Source organism: Moschus berezovskii, chromosome 2 (assembly GCF_049115385.1).
Source record: "Moschus berezovskii isolate FMDL1 chromosome 2, NW_MosBer_1.0, whole genome shotgun sequence".
Lineage (NCBI taxonomy): Eukaryota > Metazoa > Chordata > Mammalia > Artiodactyla > Moschidae > Moschus > Moschus berezovskii.
In genome coordinates, this window is record NC_142461.1 from 14,890,509 (window position 1) to 14,904,585 (window position 14,077).

At 44.3% G+C, this 14,077-nt stretch overlaps 1 protein-coding gene across 2 annotated transcripts in view; it reads left to right on the forward strand.

The window, feature by feature from the left end:
• Nucleotides 1–14,077, forward strand: part of HDAC1 (histone deacetylase 1) — a 33,273-nt gene that overhangs the window by 15,738 nt on the left and 3,458 nt on the right. For both annotated transcript variants that reach the window (XM_055397791.2, XM_055397792.2), the window contains 5 exons: nt 4,928–5,045; nt 9,751–9,825; nt 11,483–11,621; nt 12,082–12,223; nt 13,304–13,396. In XM_055397791.2, the coding sequence (XP_055253766.1) occupies nt 4,928–5,045; nt 9,751–9,825; nt 11,483–11,621; nt 12,082–12,223; nt 13,304–13,396 (567 nt within the window). The remainder of the gene's footprint in view (nt 1–4,927; nt 5,046–9,750; nt 9,826–11,482; nt 11,622–12,081; nt 12,224–13,303; nt 13,397–14,077) is intronic.

Genomic DNA, 14,077 nt, shown 5'->3' on the forward strand with positions numbered 1-14,077 from the left:
GGTCTTCGTTGCAGCATTCAGAATCTTCTGTTGTGGCACACAGAGTCTGTAGTTGTGGCTTGAGGGCTCAATGGTTGTGGCATGTGAGGTTAGTTGCTCCATGGTATGTGGAGTATTAGATCCCTGACCAGGGATTGAACCTGCATCCCCTGCATTTCAAGGAGGAGTCTTAACCATTGGACCGCCAGGGAAGTCCTCTTTTATGATTTTTGATTATGAGGTCATATTCCTTAAAACTTTGTGGCCTGGGATGAAGATGGGTTCTTAGGCTGAGATTTGCTTCTACTTTGCTTTTGAGATTGACTTTGTCCTTCAGAGTCAAAGGGATAGGGATGAATTTCAGATAGTAGAAAGGCTTAATCAGAGTCACTGTGGTGGGAAGCTCTGTAGGTCTTGTTGAGGAAAAGTTATTTTCTGGAGGATTATGTTTATGAAAGAGGGTAGGGGGAGGATTAGATTGGAAAAGGAAAGTTCCTTGATTACTATTATTGTTCAGTCGCTCAGTCATGTCTGATTCTTTGTGACCCCATGGACTGCAGCACTCCACACCCTGTCCTTCCGCATTTCCTGGACCTTGCTCAAACTCATGTCCATTGAGCCAATGATGCCATCCAACCATCTCGTCCTCTGTCATCCTCTTCTCTTCCTATGCTGGACTTTAAAGTTGAGTTTAAAGTCCCCTTGATTACTATGCTAGACTTTAAAATCTTTTCTTTTGTCATTGAATGTTCTAGAAGAGGGGATTGACTTTTTATAAAGATTTTTGTGACACCATTATGGAAGATGGATTGGAACAGGGTTCAGTTCAGTTCAGTCGCTCAGTCGTGTCCAACTCTCCGCGACCCCATGAATCACAGCACGCCAGGCCTCCCTGTCCATCACCAACTCCCGGAGTTCACTCAAACTCATGTCCACAGAGTCGGTGATGCCATCCAGCCATCTCATTCTCGGTCGTCCCCTTCTCCTCCCGCCCTCAACCTTTCCCAGCATCAGAGTCTTTTCCAGTGAGTCAACTCGCCGCATGAGGTGGCCAAAGTATTGCAGTTTCAGCTTCAGCATCAGTCCCTCCAATGAACACCCAGGATCAATCTCCCTTAGAATGGACTGGTTGGATCTCCTTGCGGGACAAGGGACTCTCAAGAGTCTTCTCCAACACCACAGTTCAAAAGCATCAGTTCTTCGGCGATCAGCTTTCTTCACAGTCCAACTCTCACATCCATACAGGACCATGGGAAAAACCGTAGCCTTGACTAGACGGACCTTTGTTGGCAAAGTAATGTCTCTGCTTTTTAATATATTATCAAGGTTGGCCATAACTTTCCTTCCAAAGAGTAAGCGTCTTTTAATTTCATGGCTGCAATCAGCATCTGCAGTGTTTTGGAGCTCCCAAAAATAAAGTCTGACACTATTTCCACTGTTTTTCCATCTATTTCCCATGAAGTGATGGGACTAGATGCCATGATCTTTGTTTTCTGAATGTTGAGCTTCAAGCCAACCTTTTCACTCTCCTCTTTCACTTTCATCAAGAGGCTTTTTAGTTCCTCTTCACTTTCTGCCATAAGGGTAGTGTCATCTGCATATCTGAGATTATTGATATTTCTCCCAGCAATCTTGATTCCAGCTTGTGCTTCTTCCAGCCCACCGTTCCTCATGATGTACTCGTTAGACTGGATATAAATGGAACTGATTAGGAGACGAAAAAATAATCCAAATGAGAGTTAATTTATTATGACAACAGATTTTTATTGAGCACTTGCACAAGCTGTACAGGATCTTAGTTCCCTGACCAGGGATTGAACTTAGGTCATGGCAGTGAAAGCTTGGAATCCTAACCACAAGGTCACCTGTGAACTCCTCCCCTGTCCTGTTTTCATAGAATACAGACAGACCTGCTTCTGGCCTCCCAGAGTAAAATAAGCAGCTCAATTTCTATACAGGTTGAGTGTGATGTCAAGGAAGTACAGGGTTCTCAGGGGAGCACTTCAGAGAGTTACTTAACTGAGACTCTGGGGGTCAAGGATAGCTTTCTGGGGAAATTAACTTTTCAGTTGCAACCTAAAGGTTGCATAGAGGATGTGACAAGAACAGTATTCTAAGCCATAGCATGTGCAGAGGCCTAAAGATGGGAGAGAATTTCCTTAGAGAACTGCTAGTAGAGTTGTGCTCAGCAGATTGGTACAGTCATTTCATGAGAAAAATTCAGTCCCTCATACATTCTTGTTTAACCCACGAAGTATTTTTAAGAACTTTGTTAGTCTCCAACCTTTGAAATAAATGGAATTTAACCCAGAAGACCCTGGCATTTAGTCCCAGATTTCCTCACTAGTTTTTATTTATTTGTTTGTTTGAAGCACCAAGTTAGCTAAACTGCTTGGCTCTTACAAGTGCTTTGAATTTGGTGTTCCCTAGGCTAGAGCATAAAATATTTTAGGAGGATTCTAGAGAGGTGATCAGGGACCCAATTATTTTGTTTTTTCAAGCCAAACTAAAGAGTTTGAGCTTAATCTTGTGAATAATGATGCCACTGAAGGGTTTTTAGAAGGGAATGACATGATTCAGTTTGAATTTTAGACAGATTACTCTGGCTGTACAATTGAGAATAGATTCACAGTTGTTAAGGTTAAGGGTGTGATACCAGTTAGAAGATGGTTGCCACTATCCAAGCCAAAATGTGTGACCTGGGGATGGAAGTGGACAGGTTTGACAGAGACATTGGCAGTAGTTTCAAGAGAAGTTGAATGTAGCAGATGAGGAGTCAAGGGTGATGCTCTGGCTTTTGTCTGGAGCAACTGAGTGGATGGTGGGGAGAATAGGAAACCTGGGAAAGAGGAGCATAGGAGAAATAAGGTGGTGGATGCAGTCAATATTATGGGGGGGGGCGCGAAGAACCATTGTGGAGGTATAATGAAAGGGATTGGAAATGGATTGAAATGGAAGGCAAGAAGGACAGAGTTAAAGATGACACTTCACTAACAAAAACAGCATAAGAGTAGTTCTGGAAGTTAAATTTGAATGCCTTTAGGCTCTCAACAAGTTGTTATGTCCAGTAGAATTTGAAGTGCCTGTAGGATTTGTGAGCGGAACTGGCTAGGAAGCCATTGGAATTATGAATCTGAAGCTTAGAACATCAGGATGGAGTGAAAGTCTGGGCAGTCACCTGTTTAGAAGGGATCACCAAAGCAGAGCTTTGACAACATTGTCAAGAGTGTGAAGGGCGTAGTACAGGGAAAACAACTTAGTATTTGGAACTAGTACTTGCTTCTTTCACTATGGGTTTGTTTTGTTTTTTTACTAAAACAGTATCTGTCTTTTTCTAAGATTTATTGATTTATGTCTGAGCTTGGTCTTCACTGCTGCTTTTGGGCTTTCTCTAGTTGTAGTGAGCAGGGGCTACTCTTCATTGCAGTGCACAGGCTTCTCATTGTGGTGGCTTCTCATGTTGCTGAGCATAGCCCTAGACTCGAAGGCCTCAGTAGCTGTGGAGCTCAGGCTTAATTGCTTTGTGGCATGTGGGATCTTCATGGACCAGGGATCGAACCTGAGTCCCCTGCACTGGAAGCAGATTCTTAACTACTGGACCACCAGGGAAGCCCCTGTTTTTCATTCTTAATATTCCTCAATAAATGAGGGTTAAATGAGAGTCAGATAGTGTCTAGAGCCAGACCTCTGGGTTCTTATTCCCACTTACTAGCTGGGTAACTTTGGGCAAATTATGTTTAACCCCTCTCTGCTGTAGTTTCCTTACTGCAGAGTGAAGGAAATAATAGTATGAACTTTAAAAGGTTGTCTTATACTGGATAGCATATAAAGTGCCTGAAACAGTGGCTGGCACAGAGTAAACAATTACTGTTAGCTGTATTGAAAATGCTTTATAAACTGTAAAAATATGGGTTATTAGAAAAGAAGAGGGTTGTCTTTGAAGGAGACCCACCTTTAAGGGATGAGAGGAAGAGAACTTTTATTTTCATTCAATTTTTTGGCTGCACCAACACAGCATGTGGAACTTCCCCAACCAGGGATTGAACCCACACCCCCTGCAGTGGAAATTCAGAATCTTAACCATTGGACCACCAGGGAAGTCTTTTTTTTTTTTTTCTTTTTAATTAAAAATTTCTTTGGGAGAATTTTTAAAAAGAGGACAGGCTGAATCAGAATCTTGGGATAACCAGGAAATTACTATGTCAAAGATGTTTTTTAAAAATATTTATTTGGCCTCACCCTGGCCCAGTTACAGCATGCTGAATCTGCACTGTGGCAGGTGGGCTCTTTAGTTCAGACTTGCGAACTCTTAGTTGCAGCATGTGGGATCTAGTTCCCCGACCAGGGATTGAACCTAGGCCCCATGTCTTGGGAACAGAGTCTTAGCCTCTGGACCCCCAGGAAAGTCCCTCAAGGAAGTTTTTATCGGGAGGATATGATCAGAATTATTGGTGTGATGATTTATAAAGGATTTGCCATCTATTTTAGTCAGTACTAGTATCCCTTGAACTCTTAGAGCCACTTGGCCCATAGTTGTATATTGTTATATTTAATATTGAAGTAATAATTTGTAAAACAATTTACAAAGAGATTTAATAATCTCATCCACTTCTCACAACTTTGCTGTGAAGTAGGTGTTGTTATCTCTATTTGGTAAATGAGGAAATTGAGGCCCAAGCAATAGACTTGGCACCACAGTTAAAAACTTAAAACAATTTTTAGATTTAAAAAATGGGAAAAAAAGTAGACTTGCCTAAGCAATAGAGCTTGAGTTGCAGTCTAGGTTGTGAGATACTGAATATCTTTTGATAATCTTGTTTGCTTAACTAGATTGTATCTTGAGGCCTGAATCTAATCAGTAATTTCTTTTTATCCTGTGTAGCTCAATGCTGAGTGAAGACTGGCCATGGTCAAGAATAACATGCTTTTTCTCCCCTCTGTCCTCTAGCGCCCTCACAAAGCCAATGCTGAGGAGATGACCAAGTACCACAGTGATGACTACATTAAATTCTTACGCTCCATCCGCCCAGATAACATGTCCGAGTACAGCAAGCAGATGCAGAGATGTAAGTGCATTCTGTTCCCTCTCTACTGTCAAGCCCCCCCGTTAGGTCTCCCTTCTAGTTGTAGAGGCTCACCCTCCCTTCACTTGTATCCCCCATTCAGGTGACACCTGATTTCCCCTGCTTCCTAAGGGTACCACAGTGCTTCTTTTGTCTCAGGACTGGCTTTGTTTCCTGATTGGAAGGAATAGAGACTGAACATTGTCCAGTTAGGTTCACAACACCATCCCCTCCAAACCATGATTGTTGTAATGGAAAAAGCACTGGTCTGGGAGAGGGAGATAGGTGATACAGGTCCCAGCTCTGACTTACTGACTGGGCAAGTCACTTTTCAGATTTTTCTTTTGTAAAGTGGACTGGATGGCATCCCATGCAGCTGTAACTGCTCTGGCTATGTGAGTGTTAGTTGAGAATTTAGCAGCTACTTAGGACAGACTCTAGATGATGTCATCTTTGAGTTGAGGTGATTCTGTCCCTGCCCCCTGGGACTTGAAACCAGAACAGGTCTCATTTCAGAAGCCACACTCAGCTTGTAGGAGTTATGGTGATTGTTTTAGTTGTGGGGAAAAATATGTTCAAATTTGGGAAGAAACTATCATACATGATTTTTCCCTTGTGTTATTTTAGAAATTATCATGCAGCACCTAAGATCTCACAATAAAACAATACAATGGTATTGTCTAGAGGAAGTTTTGAGTAGTTTATGATAGTTTATTTTGGAATACCAGGAAACCTGTGACACTTTCTTGTTACTACTGGCCACAAGGTAGTCTGATTCCTAAGGCAGAAATTTATTTGTAATAGTAATTATGCACTGCTAATGATTACAGAACTAGAGACCTTTTTGGAAGCATTAAGCTTCTTTGCCACCCACAACTCCAGGACAAGCTGCCCCATCTAAGATATTTACTGTCTAAATTGGCAGGGTCTTATTTCATTTCAGTCTGTCTCAAGGTGAGACAGATTCATTCCTTTGCTCTTGATGCCTTTCAGTTCAGTTCAGTTCAGTCGCTCAGTCGTGTCCAACTCTTCGCGACCCCATGAACCACAGCACGCCAGGCCTCCCTATCCATCACCAACTCCCAGAGTTCACCCAAACTCATGTCCATCGAGTCGGTGATGCCATCCAGCCATCTCATTCTCTCTCGTCCCCGTCTCCTCCCACCCCCAATCCTTCCTAGCGTCAGACTCTTTTCCAGTGAGTCAACTCGTCACATGAGGTGGCCAAAGTATTGGACTTTCAGCTTTAGCATCAGTCCTTCCAGGGGGTTCCAAAACTTATTTAGGCCAGTGATCAGGCTCTACTCTCAGCAGAGAGGGCTCTTATTAGTGAAGCAGCTTGGTTTTGCAGCAAAAGAATGAGCTCTGATGTCTTAGTTTGAAACCTGTAGCTCTGCCACTTAGCTCTGTGTTCTTGAGGAAGTCCCCTAGCCTCTTTGAGCCTTGTTTTCTCCTCTTTAAAAGGAAGACGGTAGTGCCTGTTTTATAATGGAGTTTGGGGGGATAAGTAAGATAATGTATTTAAAGCACCAACTGTCAGTGAAAGTGAATAGTAGCTTTTGCTCTTATGACTGCTTTTGTTATTTTCAAATCTTCCAAGGCTGACAACATATTAGGCCCTTGGGTGTGCAGTATTTTGGTTCTGGCTCCCAGTGTGCTCCAGTTTTCCCCAAACTAGCATTCTAAAGTTGTACATTAAAAAATTAGGTCTGAGATTTTCTATCATTGGAGGTGGCAGTAAGAAGGATGAGGCTTTCTAAGGACTTCAAGGTACTTACTGACATCAGTCAGAGAGATGTCACTTAGTACAATGCTTTATAACCAGGGGTGTTTATAGAGATAACAACAGGGAAGAAGAGCTGAGCTCTTTTTCACTATTTACCAATACCTAGAGTCGGACACGACTGAAGTGACTTAGCAGCAGCAGCAGCAGCAGCAGCCTAGGAAGTTGGGCTTTCCTGGTGGCTCAGTGGTAAAGAATCCACCTGCCAACACAGGGGACCTGAGGTTCAGTCCTTAGATTGGGAAGATCCCTTGAGAAGGAAATGGCTACCCACTGCAGTATTCTTGCCAGGGAAATCCCAAGGACAGGGGAGCCTGCAGGACAACAGTCCGTGGGGTCAGAAGAGTCCGACGCGACTTAGCAGATAAACCACCACCATGAACCTGGGAAGTTATACCTCTAATAAGACCAGATAAGTCAGATGTCCTTGCTCTTGGCTAGAATGTAATTTAAATTCTGTGTGTTCACTTTGAGACTTTGAGAATCTAAATTAGAATTTCTGATCTAATATTTAATAATGGGAACATAAATAAATGCATTTTGGTGGGGGGCAGATAGTCTGTCAAAATATGAGGCTCATGGTAGAAACATGATAAAAGGAACTTGTGCTAATAAAATGTGGAGGCATGCATTTCCATTTTATAAACCTGCAGAGGTGAAATGACTTTCCCAGCAAGATAGTGGTAGAATGGAGACTGGAACTCTAGTTTCCTGACTCTGAGTATTATCTATTTATTTTGGCTGCGCTGTGCGGCATGTGGGATTTTAGTTCCCGGACCAGGGATAGAACCCACATCCTCCAATATTGGAAGCATGGAGTCTTAACCGCTGGATGCCAGGGAAGTCCCTGGAGTATTTTAAAATATGTTGCAAATAAAATATTTCAGGCACACCAAAAAGTATAAAAATAATGTAATAAACATCCATGTTCCTATACTCAGCCTAAGAAAATATTACCAATGCAGTTGAAGCCCCCTGGACACCTCTGTCACACGCCCTTTTTCTTCTCCTCCCCTCTCCACCCTGTTACCGCCGCTGCCACTAAAGGAGTAAGCGCTATCCTGAAGGCAGTGTTCAATCCCATACGTCTCTCTGCGGTGTGTTTTTTACTGCCTTCTCAACCTCCATCTGCTCCCATATCTCTCGCCCATTATTGCTCGCCGTCAGTCTAAAGCCAGGCTAAGAATGAGAAAAATATTTTTAGTGGGAAGAGAGAAAACCCATAGAAAAGTCCTCCCTAGTCTCACAGATTAGTCCAGGTGAGGGTCTGCTCTCCCATTTTACCCCTTTTCTGTCTGTAATCACACAGCTCCTGGGAATAATGGACTGGCCATTTGAGCCGCATATTGATGTGGGGCCTGAAGGAAAATATTTTTTCTCATTTCTAAAATACCAATTTCTTCCCACGGGGGCTCCACATCAAACAGGAGTATAAGCAAAGCTTTAGAAACCCAGACAGGCCAAACCCACCGAAGGAGGAAGCTGCCAGAGAGGGAAATCGATTGCCAATGGATAAATAAATAGCCTGGGCTCAGGGACCAAAGTTCTTATTGACACAGCCTCCCAATGTTTACCTGGGAAGTGAAGGAGAGGGCCGCCTTCTGCTTGCCCGCTTTTGCACACCATCCTTCCTCATAGCACTGTTCTTGGCAGGGCTCCAGATCAGAGCACCCTCACAAGTTTAGGGTAGTACTAGTGTTGGTAACTCTTGTGGCTGTTGCAGATCTTGAACTTCAGCTGTGTCTCAGCAGGTCACCACCGTCTAAGCTGGGCTGTCCTACCCTCCTCATCTAGGGCTCCCCCTCTTTGCTCCATTTTTATTGATAATAGTGGATGCAGTGTGAAGGCTGAGGCAAGAGAACATGGATTTAGCCCCAGCCCTGCCTCTAACTTCTGGGTATCATTGATATCTCAGCAGTTTCCTTTTTCGTGAGAGGAGACTTGGAGCTGTAAAGTTGCTCTCTAGCTCTGAGTCTGTAGACTTCAAATGTGCTTCCCTTCCTGTCTTTTTCATTTTATTTGCATTATTGTTTGCATGTGTTTCCACATTATGTGTTAGTTTGTACTTTTGCCCTTTTAGACCTGAAATAACTTTCCTCCAGTTGTCACTTGTAGTAGTAGAAAGAGCACTGAACTGTGGGAGCCGAGACCCCTGGACTCTGGTTCACCACTGCCTGGTATATGGCCTGGGCACGTCAGTCAGCTTCACATCTGTTTGTTCCTCTGCACAGTGCGGTTGGTACTGGTCCTGTCCATCTTTTATGGAGTTCTTAGGCAGATTCAATGGGATTGTGTGTGTGAAATTACTGGGGAAAAGGCCAGAGTATATTTTCTTGGGCTTTTAGGATGGACAGACCAATCCTTGAATACTGCCTCTGCCATTTACTGGCAGTTACCTCTTTGAGCCTGTTTCCCCACTTATAAAACAGGACCAAATCCTACCTCAGCAAGTTGTGTGAGCATAGACGACACCAGGTATTTAAAGCACTTAGCGTGGTGTCCAGCATGTTGTTAAGTATCAGTAGATGATAGTGTAGGTCTCTGTTCTTCGTTTGCTTGTTGAACAGCTGGAGTAAGATCCAGGAACAAACCCAGGCTGGAATAAGAGGCTAAATTTTTTTCCCTCAAAAATGAAACAACATTTTCCAAGTACTTAGTCGCTGAATGCTTCCCCATGTAAGGTTTTTATTAATCTTCTCAAGAATTAGGTGAGGTGGATATCATTATTACTTGTTAAAGATAATGAGCCAAAGCTCAAGGAAGTTAAATGAATGGACCCAATCTCCCACAGCCAGTAAGCAGGAGGGCTTGGACAAGAACCCAAGCCTTCTGAATCCAAATGCTGTGTTTCTTCCATCAGCTCATAAATATGTAAACAAAACCAAAAGGAAATTGTGAAAACTAACCTTTTCATGTTTTTTCAAGTTAACGTCGGTGAGGACTGTCCGGTATTTGATGGCCTGTTCGAGTTCTGTCAGCTGTCTACTGGTGGCTCTGTGGGTAAGGAATATATACCCTTCATTAAGGGCTATTCTAGCTTGTACCAGTGAGGTCTGTCTTTTCGGCCACTGTCCCGGTGAGGCTGACTTCTGACCATGTAAAATGGTCCTGTGGGTTTTTACGTTAGGTCCTTAAAATGTTATTCTGCTTCAGTTTGAGGCCAGGTTCAGTCTGACATGGTATAGATATGTGTCCTTGCCTGTCCTTTCCTACTAAGACATCCTATATACAGGAACTCCCTGCAGACCTCATGGGGTTGTTGAGATGCTGAACATAAAAGTAATTTGTGAACTGTAAACTGCTGTAAAAATAGGAAGTGTCATCATCTGTGTCTTACAAAAGAGCACGGTAATTACGTTTAGAGGTCAGAAACACTCCCCACATATCTCCCACTTCCATTAGTAATGTCTACGTTATCTCTGGGATCACCCTACCATTTCTTAACAAATATTTATTTTTCTATGATCATTGTTTTTTCTCCTCCCCTCTCCCTACCACCTCCCAATATAATCTCAGAAAACAAAGAAGTATACAGAGGAAAAAAACTGACTACAATCACACTGTCCATGGATAACCATCATTACCATTTTGGTATTTGTACATCCATGCTTTTTTCTTTGTGCCTGTATCTAGACAAAACATATATTCGTCTATATTTTACAAAAATGTGTATGTATAGTTTTGTGCCTCCCTGCTACATTTTTTACTTAGTAAATCTATTTTTTTTTTTTGGTCATGCCATGTGGCTTGGAGGATCTTAATTCCTGGACTAGGGATTGAACCTGGGCCCGTGGCAGTGCAAATGCTGAATCTAACCACTGGACTGCCAGGGAAGTCCCTACTTAGTAAATCTTTGAAATTTATCTGTGATAATGTTTAGCATGATATCTAGTGGCTGCATGATTATTCTATGTTGTGGACCAACTGCAGTTGATATAGTTAGTCCATTCAAGTTGCTCTGTGTTGGTGTTTTCTTGTTTTTTCTACACCATGCACCTTGAAGGATCTATCTTAGTTCCCTGGCCAGGGACTGAACTTGAGCCCTTGGCAGTGGAAGCATGGAGTCCTAATCACTGGGCTGCCAGGGGAGTTCCTCGTGTTTTTATTGCTGTTAAAGTCATACTGCAACAAAGGCACTTGCACACATGGTGTGCATTTTTCTCTCACTTCTTCTTGGACCTATTTGTACTTTAAGCCTCTGTCTACTGCATTTGGTATCTTCAAAATATTTTGACCATGAACCACAGTAAGAAATACATTTACACTGAAAATCCAGGTTATGGATGCACTCGCACACACACATCCTCTCTTGCTCTGCAGCTGGTTTCACAAAAGAGTGGTTACCTTTACTGTTACTCTGATATTTTTATTCTATAGTGTATCTCATTTTAAAATATATATATGTACTAACCATAGCCCACTAAACCAATTTTAAGGCCTACTAGTGAGTTTTACCACTTTCAGTTTGGAAAACAGTTTTTTTAGAGTAGCCAGTATTGTGTTTATTCCCACTGGAGTAGGGAGAGGGCTAGCTGGTGAATTGTACGGTTCAGTTGTTAAATAGGCAGGTCCTATCTCACTGGGTTCCCATAGTTTTTTGGGGAAAGGGGAGAGAGGGACTTTGTGACAGGCTTGTGTTCTTTCTTCCGGTGCCCAGCAAGTGCCGTGAAACTTAATAAGCAGCAGACGGACATCGCTGTGAATTGGGCTGGGGGCCTACACCATGCAAAGAAGTCCGAGGCATCTGGCTTCTGTTACGTCAATGATATCGTCTTGGCCATCCTGGAACTGCTAAAGTATGCCTGCCTGGCCTTGTCTCTTGGAGGAGCACCTTAGGCCAGGTTCCCACTTCCCTCTCCCCCGGGCTTGCCTCCCTAGTTTGATTTTCCTAGCGGTGTGCTGGCTAGGATGTGTTCGGTGAGTGTCTCTGGCCATCCTCTCCTTGACGAGGCCTTGATTTGATCTGAGCCCACGGCAAGATCAGGGGCAGGTGCTGCTCAGATCCTGCCTCCAGAATGTCCCTGTGTGGCTGGAGTTGACCCTGGCTATAGAGTAGGAAGATCGGACTTGGTCGGCTTGGTCAGGCCTCTGGAGACACCCTGCCGCTCTTCCACCTTCCTTCAGCCAGTTTCCACGTCTCTGGTGCTTAGAGATACCTGAGGGAGGCAGCCAGCCCGGTAAGCTGGGACCTGGCGCCCTTGGCGCGTCCCACTCCCAAAGAGCCCCCAGAACCCCCTGACCCCCTTCTGATCCTAGGTATCACCAGAGGGTGCTGTATATTGACATTGATATTCACCACGGCGATGGCGTGGAAGAGGCCTTCTATACCACAGACCGAGTCATGACTGTGTCCTTTCATAAATATGGAGAGTACTTCCCAGGAACTGGGGACCTACGGGTGAGAACTCCCTTCAGGGGCCAACCAGCTCACCCTCAACTGCCAGCTCTAACTCTCCTATCTCATGTCACCAAAAACCACTTCCTGCCTCTTCTGCCATTTGGAGACCACACACCTGCCACGGTCTCTTTCCCTCTCTTGTTCTGGAGGAAGGGAATGATGGAGCATACAGGGTTGTGAGGGATGGGCGTCTCCTGACTCATTGCACTTCCCTCTTGGCCACAGCTGAGTTGCATTACAGATGTCCTAGACAGCTTGAATTTTAGGCTAGAAACATCAGATACTCTCCCACGGGCTAGGAATTGGGACCTTTGTGAACCAACTTAAAGGTTCTTAAGGTTCTTAGTATTTTTAGGTTACCTTACCCTTTGACCATCTGAGTGAAAGCTGCTCTTTCCCCAGAAATGTACATGAAATTTTACATTTGATATTGAATAGTTAATAGACACCTCCTCCTACTGAAGCCCATTTGTGGACCTCAGGATAAGAATCCCTGGAAGCTAATTCATTAAACTCTTCTGCTTGTGTTAGCATGGATACAGTGAAACCATCCACTTTGCCATGCCAGTGGCCCTTGGGTGAAAAAGTGGCATTAAGTCAGTTTGCTATGGCAAGCGTTAGAATAACTGAGCATTTACAATTTTGAAGAATTCTTCTTCCCTTTCTGCTTTCCTTCCACACCTCCCTTGAGTTGAGGGTGGGGGAGTAGAGGAGTGAGCAGTAAAGTGTTCTGGAAAAGGGTTGCTGTGGGGTGGGTGTTAATTCTGTGGTCCAGCCCCCAGCCACCTTTAACCCAGTCCAGAGGAAGAGACCTCATGCTGTGAGGGTGGGATATTCAGCCTCTGGCCCCGTGAATGATTCTCAGCCCAAGTTCAGACTCAGTGGTTTGTCCAGAGACGTGAGCTGGAGCTGTCCCGCCAGTGAGGGGGAGTGGCGCTGGCTTGCTCTGTCCCTGGCCCTCCTCATGGGCCCAGCTTCTCTCGTAGACCCACTGCTTCCTTCCTTAGCCTTCCAGCCCCTACCCTTGAGCTTCCTCCTAGCTTCATCTTTCAGTTTTACTTTAATGTCCTTCTGGATTAGGATATTGGAGCTGGCAAAGGCAAGTATTATGCTGTTAACTACCCTCTCCGAGATGGGATTGACGACGAGTCCTATGAGGCCATTTTCAAGCCGGTAAGTGGCATTTCCACCACTGAGCTGTAAATGGGATTGGTCTAAGGGAGGGGTAGCAAAAACACCTCAGGGATCTCTCCCCACCGAGAGGCTGGCTGGAAATGAGATGGCCAGTTGAGAGGACAAAATATCTCCAAGTATATATCTGAATCTTTTATCCAACACTGTTGATACACAGGAATGGCTAAGGCATGATCTGTGTCCTTGAAGACCTCACAGTCCATGGTGTAGTCCATGGTGTGGGAGGCAGGCACATCCGCAGTAGCATGTGGTTAGTGCTGTTTTTGAGGGATGAACAGAGAACGAGAGAGAAAAACTGCTGCCTGACCTGGGGAAAGGGTAGTCAGAGGTGATTTCACAGAGGTGGTGACATTTGAGCAGGACCCATGTGAAGAAGGCGGGGGCTGGAGGGGAGGGCTGGCAGAGGGAAGAGCACCAGCAGACACAGGGCTGCCGATGTGTAGCGTGTAGGCCTGTGTGACGCGGGGAGGGGCACTGAAGGATGTGGTAGGAAATAGCTGCTGGGTTAGTATTTCAAAGGGAGCTTGGAAGGCCGTGCTGAGGAGTTAAATCTTCACCTGTGAGCAACAAGGAACCAGCCATGACTAGAGTAGTAACCTAGTTAGGTCAGGTAGTTTAGCAAACACCAGGTGCCTACTATTAATGCATACCCTGTAGTAA